At 39.5% G+C, this 15,643-nt stretch overlaps 1 protein-coding gene across 32 annotated transcripts in view; it reads left to right on the forward strand.

The window, feature by feature from the left end:
• The window catches only part of HIVEP2 (HIVEP zinc finger 2), a 136,304-nt gene that overhangs the window by 101,691 nt on the left and 18,970 nt on the right, over positions 1 to 15,643 (forward strand). For all 32 annotated transcript variants that reach the window (XM_021553142.3, XM_085576654.1, XM_085576642.1 and 29 more), the window contains 2 exons: positions 8,239 to 8,283; positions 9,554 to 15,173. In XM_021553142.3, the coding sequence (XP_021408817.3) occupies positions 9,765 to 15,173 (5,409 nt within the window). In that variant the 5' untranslated portion in view covers positions 8,239 to 8,283; positions 9,554 to 9,764. The remainder of the gene's footprint in view (positions 1 to 8,238; positions 8,284 to 9,553; positions 15,174 to 15,643) is intronic.

The raw sequence follows: 15,643 nt of genomic DNA on the forward strand, positions 1-15,643 counted from the left end.
TAAATTACGACCAGAATTATTTTAAAGAGTTTTTAAATTTTTCTTTTCCTCTGCTGGCCATCCTGAGGATTGTAAAGAAAGAAGCATTCTTAAACATGCAGTCTAATTAATCTATCCTACATTACCACAATAGTGGTCAAAATCTTTAGGCAATGCTCAGTGACTGGATTTGCTACACCAAAATGCCTGTATTGAGTCATGAGTCAAAATGAAACATTTTGGCTGTTGTAACATCTATGAGATATTTAGGATTTGAGGCTTAATGGCTGATCTCAGCTGAACTCTTACAAAGTATTCAGGATGGAAGGAAATAAAACTACTATGAAGACCCATTCTACTTTGGGGGCAAAAAGTACAAAAAAAAAAATAGTAAGAACATACTGCTGATGTTTAGCCTGTGTCCATTTTTGTTTTGACATGTAATGACCACAGAGCTTAGTAAACAATGACAGATTTTAAAATAAACTTGTATAGTTATTGGTGTGAGTGAAAAACAAATGCAAGCTTAGGTACTATAAATGTCTTCATATATAATTCTTCCCAGGGTGGGAGTTTCAGTCTGAGGCAGTGCATTTGCTCATTCAAAAAGGTGTTTGAAAGATACTGATATTTTCATGTGAAATGAAAGTGGTTTCTTCTGACATGGTGTGAAAGAAGACATGACTGTTCATAAAATCTGCCATGGTTGCATAATTAGGATTGTGTAACTTTTTAACTTAAAAAAACCTCACTTCCCAGAAAATTCAGTTATATTTTCCTTCTGAGGTGAAAATGCTAGGCAGAGGCCTGATATTTGCCTAGTATTTCCTTTTGGCATGAGAAGAATAATTGCGTTGTACCTAAAAATGTTGCAATATTTACTCAAATTTTGATTTTTTTTTTTCCTGGGAAAACTTGGGGGAAAGCTGTATGATATCTTAACAGAGATTTACCAGCGCAGCTGCGTTCTCCCTGGTGGCTGTCCATCTGCAATCCTTGTGTGAAAATGATGAGGCATTTCAGCCTTTGCATGTCTTCCAGTTAGGAAAATTCTTATATCTGACAACTTTCAAAAGTTTGAACTCTCTAGTGAAAATGTTCTTACCCTTCCTACTGTAGGTGATGTTTTCTAAGTTTGTAAATTACTACAAACCACATCCACATGGGAATCTTGCTCTTTGCGTACACTTTGTCCTTCCAAATTGCTGTTAAATTCATAGGTTACCTACATAGTTCTGTCCTTTATTAGGTGTGAAATTTTCCTTTCTGATTAACATGTTCCTTTGTGTTGAATTGAGAAATAAATCCTTTAATCTCAGTAATTTTCACCAGTTCTTCCAAATGCAAGACTTCCGTTGCATCTCAATGACGTCACACAGCATCATTGATTAGTGTCTGAGCTTTTGCTTTACAAGGTTTTTAGCCCTTTTTGGGCAGGGCCAAAGCTCCATTTCTTTTCTACGTGGTGAAAAGCAATTCTACAAATGGTGATTAGAAACTCTTTGACACTTCTATGGTTTGGCACAGTATCCTTGTGTTTAACTGCTCTGGCTCAGAAGAAAGTGAGATAAAGTTGAGTTTCTGCTGACCAAGAGTAGTCCAAGAATTAAGAGCTCATTTGTATCTCAGCACTGTTTTGGATACTCCTGAACAATGTTAATGTGTATTTAGTAAATACTGTTGCTTGCTACTTAATTCACCCTTGAGAGGCACTCATTCTTCTGCAGATAGCACCAATGGGATTTGGCATCATATAAACCTTGTTTCAGCCATCAAAATGGTGTTTGAAGAGGACCTTGGTGGGCAAGAAACAGTCAGTTTCTGACTTCCTTGCATGGGAGCTGTTCTCACTCTTATAAATCACCGTGTACTACAGTTCAAAAGAAGAAGGGGAGTGGAGGTGGGAGTATGGGCAAGGCAAAACAGTTGTGGTATTTTCGTTGCCTTCTGAAATTTTAATAATCCTGGAAGTACTGCCTGTCAGATCTGCCGTTGCTCTGCCAGTATATTTTAAGGTCCACATGGGAAATTATTGGTATTTTATTAAACTGTTTTCATTTTTTTAACTTGTTCCCCAAGGAAATAAGTACCAGTGTGAAATGATTAGCAGTTTGTATAGTTTTCTTGTTTAGCTTTGTATCTGAATAATCCCAATCCTTTGCTTTTGTATAGATACAGACTCAGGATGTCCATTTCAGAAGGCAGTCAGACATAACAAGTAGATTTTGTGTTATCCAACATGCTCTGTCAGACTCATGAAGTTCACAGCAAGATTAGGCAGCCAGAAACAAAATATTTACCTGATCCATTGAAAGCAGTGGGATCTGAGGGATCAATTTACTGCTAATTAGTTGACAAGATTGTTGGCTGTTTTGGCATCTATTTGATAGTAGGGTTTTGTTCAGTTCAATGAGAAGAATTGAGATTTGTTTTTAAATTCCTACTTATAAAGGAAGTATTTAAGATTAATATGGCTCTTGCATAGCTTTTTCTCTCTTTTTTCTTTTTTTTAATACTCATCCTGTGGAAATAAGTGTTCAACTAGTGACAACGTTAAAGCTTTTTTTATACATTTTTTTCCATCTGATAGTAATATGTACATTGTGTATGGTGCTGAAAAAGGAAATAGTGATATACCTTTAAGTGAGAAATTCTTGTCATTTTAGTTAAAAGGTCACTGTTAAAGCATTTCTGTTCTTAAAATACACTCAATTTGAAGTTGTTTTTTGTCAGTTCTGGTTTTCTACAGAGAGCAACAGTTTAAAATTATATTTGAGATACTTAACATACCAAAAACTGAGTGTTTTGCTGCAGCGGTACTCAAAGCATTTATGATACAAACCAGCATCTTGTAATGAAAATCACCTATGTTTTCTTACTACTGTGTAATTGAACATTTCTTGCAATATATGTTACAATTCTCTCTGTAGACATCTTAGAGGTGTTAGATTAGTTTATTTTCACCTTGTGGCAAATAACTTCAGGTATTTCATATGTAGGATGTAAAAACCTAAACCTAAGTTGTCTGATTCTGTTTGTTTTTGTGAGGAATAAATCTAGTATGATGTCCTTGGATTTGCAACTCATTGCTTCAGATTCCTACCAGGTTAATGTAGAGCAGAATTTGGCTCTTCTTCTTGTTGGAATAGTCTCCTTTCAGTCTCTCTGAGTCAAATCTTGTAATGAGAGGCTCTTGTTCCATTATTGATTTTTCTCCTAGTGTGTGCTTGACCTCTGACTCAGTAGGGTCACATTCAGAGTCTAGGTCTTCATCACAGCAATTACACATAGGCATTTATATGAAATGTCTGAACAGATCTAAGATCCTACAGTTCAGGTTATCAGGTGTTAGGGTACAACAGATTATATTATTTGATCATTTTCTTAGTTGGTGTCATTGTGCTTTTTAAGTATGTTCATCAACATACTCTCATAATGATCTCAGGTAATATTTTGAATTATATGAAATAATTAAGATTAGGGTGATTTTGGTAAAAGCAAAAAAATTAATTAAATACTCAGTACTACTACAGTTGTCTAAAATGTGTTGGATGCTAATTCTCAATGGCTGAGATTCTAGAACAGTTCTCAAAGTATAAGCTAGATACAGTTCAGGCACTGAAATAATAATTGCACAAATCAAAATGTCAGGTTTTTCACCACTTCTAGTTTGACATGCACAGAATCTGTCCCTTGAAACCAGCAACTACTAAGGACACAAATGTGCCCTCATGAGGACAAAAGCCTGAAGTAGTCATTTGGTCACAGTGAGGTTACAGTCTGCACTGGATGTATTTCTAACTGGATCCTCCCTGTGAGTCCCCTCAGTTCCTGACTTCTTGGGGAATCCATGTGAGCACAATACAGCAATGGAAAACAGATCCTGCCCTGTAGCTTGTCCTCAAGTAAACTCAGTCTAGTTTGTTAGATCATTGTGTACTGCATGCACTCACTGAGCAGTGTTTGGGTTTGTATTGGATGGTACTTTTAAATGACATTTTAAAAAGTATATTGTAATAATTAGTTCAGCTGCCTAAATTTAAAAAAAAAAAAAAAGCCATCAAAAAACGCCCCAAAAAAAAACCACCCCAAAAACTCAAAAATCCAACCAAACCCATAAGTATTAATCTAAATATTTCGGGCTTTTTCCAAAACTGTTGTTCTCTGGCTGATTTTGGAGAGTGACAATACATTCAATAAAGAGGGCAGGCACAACATCTGGGGGGGGAATCAAATAACAAATTAGACTAGTAGCTTCAAATCTGAAGAGGTAACACCAGTAGTTATAACATAGAAAGTGGTAGATTAAAATAGATGCATCTAACCTGTTTTAAAAGAGCTGCCTTCTTTGATTCACATGTGCAAAATGATGTCTTACTCCTGTTGCTCCTGCCAAACTGGAGCAAAAGCACAAGCATGCTCCCATTCCCCAGTAATTCAGACTTTGCCAAGTGTCAGTTGGTCATCTTTTTTTTCATTCCTGTGAAATGCCAAAACTATACACCCCAAGGACTGCATTCTTTCTGTTATGTTGCTGCGTAACATCCTCAGCCCATGAATGAATATATGATCTTGGAGAGGAGGATGAACAAATGCTTATCTGTCTTCATACCAGTTAAACCCTTCAGTTCAGAGGTGCACACTGGATGCTGGTTGAGAGGTCTTCTTCAGACTTTGCCTATGCAGGAGAAACTATAAATCCATGTTTTACTAGGGATCTCAGTCTTTTTTAATTTTTCACTGGGATATCAACACCAAGCAGTTCTTTGGGGAATCTCATCAGTAGGTCAGAGGGACGCACGTAGGACAGCAGGCTGAAAGTATGCTGCCTTTCTTCCTGAAAGGCCTAGGCAATTTTCTTCTCAGTTGCAGGTGAAGAGTTCAGAGGTTGCCTCTCTTGTAAGGCTGCTGGGCTTATCCCAGACATAAACTAGACTTGCCTAATAAGGGTCTTGGCAGAGGTCTGTGCATGAATATAAGGATTTCATAGGAACCACTGCAGTTTGTCTGTGCTAACACTTGCCCTATAGAATACTAATTCTTCAGGGGCCAGTTACTGTGGTTTTAAGCCAGCTTTGTGCTGGCAGAGCTGGACAGAAAAAAATTAAAATAAGGCTGGATCTGACTCTTGGTCCTTACGTTAGAGTCAATATTTATTCTGTATGGTGCACTCAGGATTTAGCCTGGAAGACATAAGCTTCCAATTTGTTCACTTGCAAGAGCTGTAATATGAGCTACAAATTGAGAAGCAATAAAAGTAATATCTTGCCAAATTTTATTTTAAAGCTGTTGAGTGTAACCATTTTAATGGTCTGAAAAAAAAGAGGAAAAAAAAAAGGAATAATCTTGGAACTCTGCAGTCAATCAGATATACATTCCCTGCATACGGCTCACAAAGACACTCGTTAAAAAAGAAGCAATAGGATAATGTTCCTTTCTAGAAAGTTTTCAAAGTCTTGATTTAGTAGGTGCATCTGACATAAGTACAGCTCCTGGTTTCCAAGTAATCTTCTCATGTTCAAAGTTTTCATAGAAGTGAAATGACCTGTTTTGAAGCAGGCAGATAGCAGAGCTAATGTGACTTGAGGAGCTGGCTCTTGGGCCACATTCCTGCTAGGAAACCTTGCTTGGCCACCAGCCAGGAAAGGACTTTGCAGCTCCTGTCAAACAATGTGGTCCATGCAGCTCCCATACAGCTTCTGATCCGGGTAGGTGGGCTACTCTTACTCACTCCAGCAGAGCTGAGCTGTGCCAAAGGCACTGAAAAAATTGTGCCCTTTTATCATCCTTATTTACTTGGTTTTAAATAGGTAATACTTGAAATATACTGAGTTTCTGCCTATCAAATAGTATCTATTTGATGAAAAGCAATTTTTAAAAAATATTTACAATTTTTCCTAAAGGAGAAACATTAATCACTTGGAAAAATTGAAGTATTTTGTTTGTTTAAGATAGGCTGTGGATGCAGCCAGATGAGATAGAGTTTTGACTGGATAAAACAGACACAATGCCAACTAGCTTTGCAGTATCTTACATTTCTCCAGTTAGGCCAGTCTCCCATTAGGGAGAGGAAAAAAGAACAAGAGAAGTAATATTAAAGCCATCTTTGACACAGGATGCATGGCAGTTCAAACCAAACCAGAAATTATGTTCATTCTGGAAAGGGATTTATTTTTCCCGAAAGTGGCTCTTTATAATCCCTGTAATTAATAAGACATCAATAATCCCTGTAATTAGTCTCTACCTGTTCCATAGTGGAGGTTGAAAAACTGTATAGAATATTCTGAAGTTGCAGGACTGAAGAAGGGCTTTAACTCTGTAACAGAACAGAAAAGTTTTGGATGTATATTAGCATCATCTTTTGCTGAAATGAAACCATTACTGTCGCATTGTTGGCAGATTTCTTCTATAAGGGTGCTCTCAGTGAAAGGAGTATGGAAAAAAAGGATACTCCCATCTTCTAGAAATTTCTCCTTCACCATTTGCAAAATTGCCTAATAAGGAGAAGAGTATTTTTCTTGGGAGATGGAAAATGCCTCTTTGCACTCTCAGTGAGGAGCACTGACTCTTGTCCCTGATTCTGCCTTCTCAAGCCACACATTTTCCTTTACATCTGTGCTCATATATTGGCATCATTAGCAACCTGGGATTCAGTGTAGCTCAGCTGCTGGAACTGCTGGGCCACTTAGCTGCCATTTCCTCATGAGCCCCTGCCGAGCTGCTCTGCGGCAACCACTTCTGGTATAGTGTAACTTGTGCACAAGGATTTCTTTTTCCATTTGTGCTGACACTTTTTATTATGAGGAAGTGGATTAGGAAATTTTAAAAAATATATATACTTGGATTGCATTTTTCTTTTTTATTTTAGAGAGTCAGACAACAGACTTATTTAAAGAAGTCATTAGCACATCAAAGCTAAATGGCATTATGATCTAAAACATTCTGGTTTGCATTTGATAACTTCCTGTTATTTTGTACTGCAGGGGTTTTCTCTATAGTTAAAAAAATAGTTGACTACACCAACATTCCATCAGTTATTTCTGGCCTAACTACTGATATATTATTTGTACTACTAATGATTAATTCATAACATGTGGCATGGTACTGATTCTATTTGTGTCAAGTTATCAGGCTTTGCTAATGTCCATTTGTTCTTGGAAAGTGTTATTAATTACAAAGAACTAAAAAATATTTTTCAATTTTTATTGATTTTTTTTTTCTCTATAGATGTTAGCTTTTTATATTTTTTTGGTGTCATTCAATGGAAAAAACATGAGTACTCTAGCTTCTTTTTGATAGTTGCTAATTGAGGATCATTACAATAGTCTGTATCCCCTTCTCTGAAGCTTATGTTCCAGCTGGTTCTAAAGATCTGTTCTTTAGAGATGCTCTGACTTTTGACATAAATAAAAACAATAAAGAAATGCTGTCTTTGTTGCTTTTGTTGCCACAGTTGAACATATATCCTTTTTAATGAAACAAAAGCAGAAATCTGTTTTTGAAGAAAAATTTGTTGAAAACTGAAAGGGAGAGGCCTCCTTTCATGGGAGAAATGGTCTTAAGGCAATGAGATGATGCTTAGGCTCCCTCTTCTCTGAGCTGGTCTTTTCAACAATACCGTGTAGCCTGCAGTGTGGTGAGTCAAGAGAGGTGGAGAGTCATGTCAGTCGCAGAAATCTTATAACCATGTATTCTGTAATTTTCTTCTGCAAATTTCTTCTCTGAGAAGGCAGCCATATATTCTGTAGTACTATCACACAGGTGTTAACTAATTTGGACATCTATTCCTGTTTCACTACATTTTCTTGTCCCTGAATGATGACACCCTGACCAGGAGTTTATGCTAGTCCCTGAAACATTTAATGAGAGGCCTGAAGTCTAAAAGTATTAGCTGAAGAGAGGCATTGAAAAGGGATTTGCCAAGGGGATTCAGGGATAATCCAGGCTTAACAAAGGCATAGGAATGAAGAGGTACATTGGCAGCTCTCTTTTCACTGATTCAGGAAGGTGAGACTTTATTAGTTTAGGCTTGCTGTTATTCATCTACACATTAGAAACCTAAGTCTTTTAAAACTATTCGTGCTTATAGACTTCAAATTACTCACACCATATTACTCAGACCTCTAAGACACAACATGAAATTTTCTACTGGATGGGTAAATTAAATTTTCAGACCTCTATTGTAAATAATAGAAGATTTTTGTCATCATCTATACCTAATATAAAAAATTTCTTATAATTGTATTTTTCCCCCCACAGGAAATTTGAAGACAGTCATGCCTATTAGATGTTTAGAAGATGCAGGTAATTACTTTATACTGAAAAAAAAATCTGAAGATCCTATTACCTGTGTGTTTTCTTGCACTTTGCCATTGTTTCTTTAAACCAAATTAGTTTTCTCCACTGTAGGAATGAAAAGTATTCCAGTATGTGTAATATTGATTTTTTTTTTACTCTTCTCTTTGCTATAGTTAAATCATGGCTCTCTTTATAATTCTCTCTATATTATCCAGAAAATGTCTTGTGTTTGGCTAACATGAAAATACAGAGTGAACATTTTACTTCAAATTCAAATGCTGTACTTTTCTATGGTAATCATACATCTGAGCTTTCGGTCTTTTTAATGGAAGTGTGGAAACCTATTGCTTTAAGCATTACAAATGCATGTATACCTGGATAGAATTGTTTCCACAGTGAAATCTAAAATGCAAAAGTCACATAAACACAGTCTCTAATACATCCTTTACATCTAGCAAGACATTCTCACTAGAATTTAACATAGTGATTTGGAAATGGAGTTGGGGGAAGGTACCAGTGGTGCTGTGTCTGAAACGCTTCTTTGATGTCTCTTTTTTGACTGTTTAAAAGTAATTTAGAACGGTGAACAACACCTTCCTATAAAAACAGTTAGCTGTTCTAAGGTAAGAAGTACCTCACTTCAGCAATTTTTTAGCAATATTCAGTATATACCCCAAGCTGACTAGTTAGAAACAAGCATCTCCATATGGAGGGCCTTATGCATGGACAGCCTCTACGTCAGAAGCACCTGTCATGATATGGAAAGATTTCTTCTCTGATCAACCTACTTAGACTTGAGAGGAAGGCCAGGTGACTAAAGTATATGTCTGAACCCTTAGTGAGTAATACTGGATAAGGTAATTCTCACTCACAGTGTTAGGCTTCTATTTTCAGCAGTGATTTGCTGAAAGAGCTTTGAAAATATGTGGTGGACTTTTTGAGATCAAGCCTTTAAACTGTCCCCTGAAAGCCTTCCAAAATGACTGCTTAATGACTGCAAAATGACTGCTTTTGGAAAGTGTAGGTCTCTATTTTCCAATCCTAGAGCTGCTGTTGAGTAGTGATTATGCTTGTGTGCAGTCTCTGGAGCCAGTCTTTACTGTGCCTGCTCACAAATGTGAGTTTTGTAAAATATACTTACCTTTGCTGAAGTCTCTCAGTAATTTCCATGTAAGGCTAGATGGAACTGCAACTGACTGCACCAATGCTGTTTAGTATGGCTGTACTAACTGGTGTGTGTGGGTTTGTTTTTTTTTAATTTTATATTTCTGTACAGATTGCTGTGTCACCATAGAAGAGATGAATAGAACTGTGCTCTAGGAGATCACAAGTATCTCTGGATCATTCTGCATCTCAGTATTTAATAAGAATGGAACACGTCCAAATGCTATAACAAGCCTTTGCAAATGTATAATAAACTGTTTAGGAAAGTTCATGCCATGAACAGAACTCTATAATACTATCATTAGTGTACAGACACAAATCTAATGCCTATAGACTACTGCGTGGAAAGTTCCAAAGAGAAAGAAAAGTCTGTGAACTTGCAACAGCCCTGGAAAAATGGGAGCAACAAGACTTTGAAAAGCACAGCTTTGGACACACTCCATGTGTCTGCACAGCTTTCAAGTGAACTAGCACTTAAGACCTTGTGTAACAAAATGGACTCTGGGGACACAGCTATAGGGCAAAAAGCTACCTCAAGGTCTGGAGAAACTAAAGTACCAAGTAGATGGAGGCAAGAACATCCAGCTGTTATTAAGATGAGCACTTTTGGCAGTCAAGAAGTACAGCGGCAACCACAAATAGATCACGAGCAAGTAGGAAACACGGCATCAGCACAACTTTTTAGTTCTGGGAAACTGGTATCATCAAATGAAGCTGCACAGCAAGTCACAGAGAAGCAATATCCACAGCATCGTCCAAGCCCTTACTCATGTCAACATTCACTTTCCTTTCCACAGCATTCGTTGCCACAAGGCTTCTTGCACAGCATAAAGCCACATCAGAGCTTGGAAGGCCCTCCATGGCAGTTTCCTAGCCACTTGCAATCAGTTGCCTCAGAGGACTTGTTTCCTTTTCATATGCATAGCCATAGTGGAGGTTTCTCCAGGAAGAAGATTTCAAGTTTGAACCCTGCATACAGCCAATATTCACAGAAATCTTTAGAACAATCAGAAGATGCTCACAAAAAAGAGCACAAACCCAAAAAGCCTGGCAAGTACATTTGTCCTTACTGTAATCGGGCCTGTGCCAAACCTAGTGTACTTAAAAAGCATATTAGGTCTCATACTGGTGAGCGACCATACCCTTGTGTCCCTTGTGGTTTCTCCTTCAAGACAAAAAGCAACCTTTACAAACACAGGAAGTCACACGCCCATGCGATTAAGGCAGGGTTGGTACCTTTCACAGAGTCAGCAGTCTCTAAATTGGACCTCGATGCCAGTTACATCGATGTGGAAGCTGAAATACATTCAGATGGAGAGCAGAGCACAGACACGGATGAGGAGACCTCACTCCTAGTGGAAGGGTCTGACAAACTGAGCCCTGTCTCACAGCTCCCGCTGGACATTGCTAGCAGGAGTGGTTTTCACTCCTCGATGGAGGAGTCCTTGGTGGGGCCGATGAAAGTCCCCATTTTGATTATCCCTAAAAGTGGGATTCAGTTACCAAGTGAGAGTTCACCATATATTAGCTCTGATATGTTGCAAACCCCATCCTTAAGTACCAAGTCTGATGACTCTCATACAGTTAAACAGCGACTTGCACTAAGACTGTCAGAGAAAAAAGGACAAGATTCTGAGCAGTCATTAAACCTCCTGAGCCCACACAGTAAGGGAAGCACTGACTCTGGCTACTTTTCCCGCTCAGAAAGTGCTGAGCAGCAAATTAGCCCACCAAATACTAATGCAAAGTCTTACGAAGAAATAATTTTTGGGAAGTTCTATAGGATTAATCAAAGAACAGCACTAACTGTAGCCACAACAAATCAGGAACACAATTTAATGGGTAGAAAGGGCAAAACAGACCCATCACCTCTTTTAAATAACAGATTAGATATCAAGATGCTTGAGGAACATATTTCTCACCTGACTCCAAATAAAGAGGAACTCATTGACTCCAGTAATTTGAGCACTATTAAATCTACACAAGTTTATCCAGGCAGCAATACAGAATGTAGACAATCCCAGACCACATCATCCATCAAAAGTGAATCCAACTTGTACCAAGTCAGTCAGCAGGGTGATGTGCCTGTCCTTCTAGAACCCCCAGTAGATTCTTCTCCTCTTATTAGAAGTAACTCCATGCCAACCTCTTCTGCAAACAGCCTAAGTATTCCCCCATCTCTGAGAGGAAGCCATTCATTTGATGAGAAGATGACTGGCTCTGATGATGTATTTTATCCCGGGACAGTGGGAATATCCCACCAAAGAATGTTGAGAAGGCAGGCTGCCTTTGAACTGCCATCTGTACAGGAGGGACACTCCGATTCAGACTATCATGGAAGACAAGGGAAAAATATCATTATTACTTCGAGCAGACAGATAGCAGGTGACAAAGGGCCATCCTTAAAAGAGAAGAAAGCAGACAAGACCTTTTATGACTATGATGCCAGTGGAAAGCACTACAGAAAGTGGGAAGAATTTGAAGCTCAGAAGCAGAACTACAGGGACTCACCATCCTTAAGTGGGATGAACAAAGCGGGAGAGTTTTTTATTGATGCACTTGGACAATCTCAGTCAGTGCCATCCATGCTTGGAACAACTTTCGAAAACAGAAAGCGCAGGAAAGAGGAGAGTGTTGGAGATGAGGAAGACAGCCCTATGATTTGCAGCAGTACAACTGGCACCCCTGGGGGAATTCAGCCTTTGGACTTTGATCCCAAATCCCAAATTCAGGAAGTGCCAAGAAGTGGATTTGCCCTTCAAGGCCTGGAAAATGCTCCCCATTGCCATGTGGAACGTTTTGAAATGTGCAGGCCTTACTTGCAGTCTGGAAGTCCAGCAGCTTCTTTGGAAGACTCATCCCTTACTGCAGAGCAAGAAAAGACTGCAGAATCACTGGTTAGAAAGCCCCCAGGAAATGTCATCTCTGTCATTCAGCACACAAATTCATTGAGTAGGCCAAACTCATTTGAAAGGTCTGAATCTACAGAACATATTGCATGCCATCAAGAAAAGATGTATTCACCATCTGAAACATGCGAGAGTGAGATTTGTGAGTCCCCGATGAGCCCAGACCGAGCTCCACAAATGGAAAATGTTGACACCAGTAAGCCATCCCCATCCCAGCAGCCTCAGCCTTGTCATATCCAGCCCAGGTTGGTTCGCCAACACAACATACAGGTACCTGAAATTCGTGTCACGGAGGAGCCAGATAAGCCTGAAAAAGATAAAGAAGTGCAAAGTAAAGAGCAGGAGAGACCCACTGAAGAATTCCAGTGGCCCCAGAGAAGCGAAACTCTTTCTCAACTTCCAGCTGAAAAGCTACCACCCAAAAAGAAGCGTTTAAGACTGGCTGACATGGAGCACTCCTCTGGGGAATCCAGCTTTGAGTCTACAGGTACAAGTCTCTCTCGCAGCCCTAGCCAAGAAAGTAATTTGTCCCACAGTTCAAGTTTTTCAATGTCCTTTGAAAGAGAAGAGAATATGAAGTTCATCACACCTCCCAAACAAGATGAATTTGGAAAACAGTCTGAGTTTTTAACAGTTCCAGCAGGTGCTTACTCGCTTTCCGTCCCTGGGCATCACCATCAGAGGGAAATGAGACGCTGCTCATCTGAACAGATGCCCTGTCCTCATGCTGCTGAAATCCCAGAGATCCGAAGTAAATCCTTTGATTATGGGAACCTGTCTCATGCCTCTTCAGCTGGAACACCTACTGTGGCATTGTCTCCATCCCGAGAAAGGAAGAAATGCTTCTTGGTTCGCCAGGCTTCCTTTAGTGGTTTTCCAGAGATTTCTCAGACTGATCAGAGCACAGAACAAAGTATAAAGCAGGAGCAGATGGAACATTCACAGGTTGGTCTTCGCTCTTCCCAGCTTGTCTGGCATCACTCCCCTTCCTCTGTACTACAGCCCATTCAGGTAGATGACTCTGGAAAACAGGCTATTGGCTCTTGTGCTCAGCTTAGTAATAGCTCGTCCCACCTTGTCCAGCAACAGGCTCTTGTTGCAGACAGCCCAGAAATGTTAAGGACTCCCTTAATCCAACAAGCACCTTATATTCCTAACAAACATCCATCAGAGCAGCAGCAGCTATTTGCACATCAGGATAAAGTCCCATTTCCTCCTATTCATAGCACATTGTTTCAGTTCCCCTATCCAGCTGTCTGCATGGTTCACTTACCACCATCTCAGCAGCCTATCTTGTGGCAGTCCTGCACAGAACCTCTGCACTTCCAGCATCAATTTGTACAACAGCTGCAAAAATCTTATGTCAAACAGGCTTTCCAAATAGACGTACCTCCAAGTTATCACCTGGAACATGCACCTGAGCTTATTGGAAAGAAAGCAGCTGATTATGTGCACGCTAAAGAGCAAGCATACCAGCATTACTCAGGAACATCTGAATCGTATTCAAAAAATACTCTTGCTAAGTACCAGTCAGACCATGGCATTAAACCAACAGATACCTCCTCTGAGCGGCATCGTCAGACAGATTTTGACTCCCCAAGTGATGGGTCTGCACAGTCTTTGCCAGGAACAGTTGTTCCCGTCAGGATACAAACCCATGTGCCATCTTACGGTAGTGTCATGTACACAAGCATTTCCCAGATCCTTGGACAGAGCAACAGTCCTGCAATTGTAATATGTAAAGTTGATGAGACAGTTTCTCAAAGAACGTTGGCAACTAATGCAACCATGCAAGGAATTGGATTTAACATAGCTCAGATGTTGGGTCATCATGGAGGACTAGAAAAATATCCCTTGTGGAAAGTGCCGCAGACACTTCCGCTTGGATTGGAGCCACCAATTCCCTTGTGTTTGCCTTCCACTTCTGACATGGCTTCTACCTTGGGAGGAGGCAAACGAATGCTTTCCCCTGCCAGCAGCTTGGACCTCTTCATGGAGACCAAGCAGCAGAAACGAGTCAAAGAAGAAAAAATGTATGGGCAGATAGTTGAGGAACTAAGTGCAGTTGAGTTGACTAACTCCGATATAAAGAAAGATTTTCCAAGAATGCAGAAGCCTCAACTAGTAAGGCAGAGCTGTACTACTGAGTCAAAAGAAAGTCTGCCATCCATGTCATCCTCTTCATCACTATCATCCTCAACATCTCAAGATTTCCCACCTGTCAGCATGGCGGGAGCTGATGCGTTCCCACTGAGCAGAGAGAAACTTTCCAGTTTCGATTCTGCATCACCGGGACAGAAGTCCAGTGGCCCATCTGAAGGAAGAGACTCACCAGAAGAGTTGGATGTGGATGAAACAGCCTCAGATATGAGCATGAGTCCACAGAGGTCTTCATTGCCACCAGGAGAAATTCCAGCAGAAGACCAACTGAAACATCAAAAATTACCTCTTGGGATGTTAGTCCAGATGTCATCTAATACTGTTGGGAAAGTCACAGCCTCAACCATTCTCCTGACAGACGTATCAGATTTTCAACAGATCCTTCAGTTCCCAAGTCTGCGTACTACGACTACTGTGAGCTGGTGTTTCTTAAACTATACAAAACCCAATTACACTCAGCAACCAACCCTCAAAGCTTCTGTTTATGCTTCATGGTGTATAAGTTCATGTAATCCAAACCCATCTGGGCTAAGTACAAAGACCACTTTGGCACTTTTAAGGTCCAAGCAAAAAAACACCACGGAAATCTACACCCTGGCTGCTATGCACAGACCTGGAGCTGGTAAACTGACATCATCAAGTGCATGGAAGCAGTTTGCTCAGGTAAGTAAGAAATTTTAATAAAATTAAAGTCATGTATGTTTATAGGAGAAATTTCTAGTAAACTATAAAACACAAGTTAATTTTTTTTTTTTAAGAAAAGTTTCCTGGGAAATCAGTCAGTGACATCTTCCCAAGACAACTTTGGAGCCTCAGTTTATTCTTCTGCAAGCTATGCTACTGCTACTGTCTCTGTCTCTGTCTCCATTTTCAAAATTAGATGTAAAAAGTGAGGCTTTTAAAGCCCTCCATTCATGTGTGTCAGAGCCTGATACATTATCTCCTTTTATTTTGCCCTTTGTTTTTCCCGATAAACAGTGTCAGACACAAAGATTCGCATGGGTTTGTAAGAAAAGATTAAGACAAAATTGAGTAAGGAACTTCAGATCTATTTAATGTATTTTACATATTGACTCTTCCTCATGGATTAAGCATTTGCTAATGGTGCCATGGAAAATTCTGTAATGGCAATA

This window comes from Lonchura striata, chromosome 3 (assembly GCF_050655825.1).
Source record: "Lonchura striata isolate lonStrDom1 chromosome 3, ASM5065582v1, whole genome shotgun sequence".
In the NCBI taxonomy this organism is placed as follows: Eukaryota; Metazoa; Chordata; class Aves; order Passeriformes; family Estrildidae; genus Lonchura; species Lonchura striata.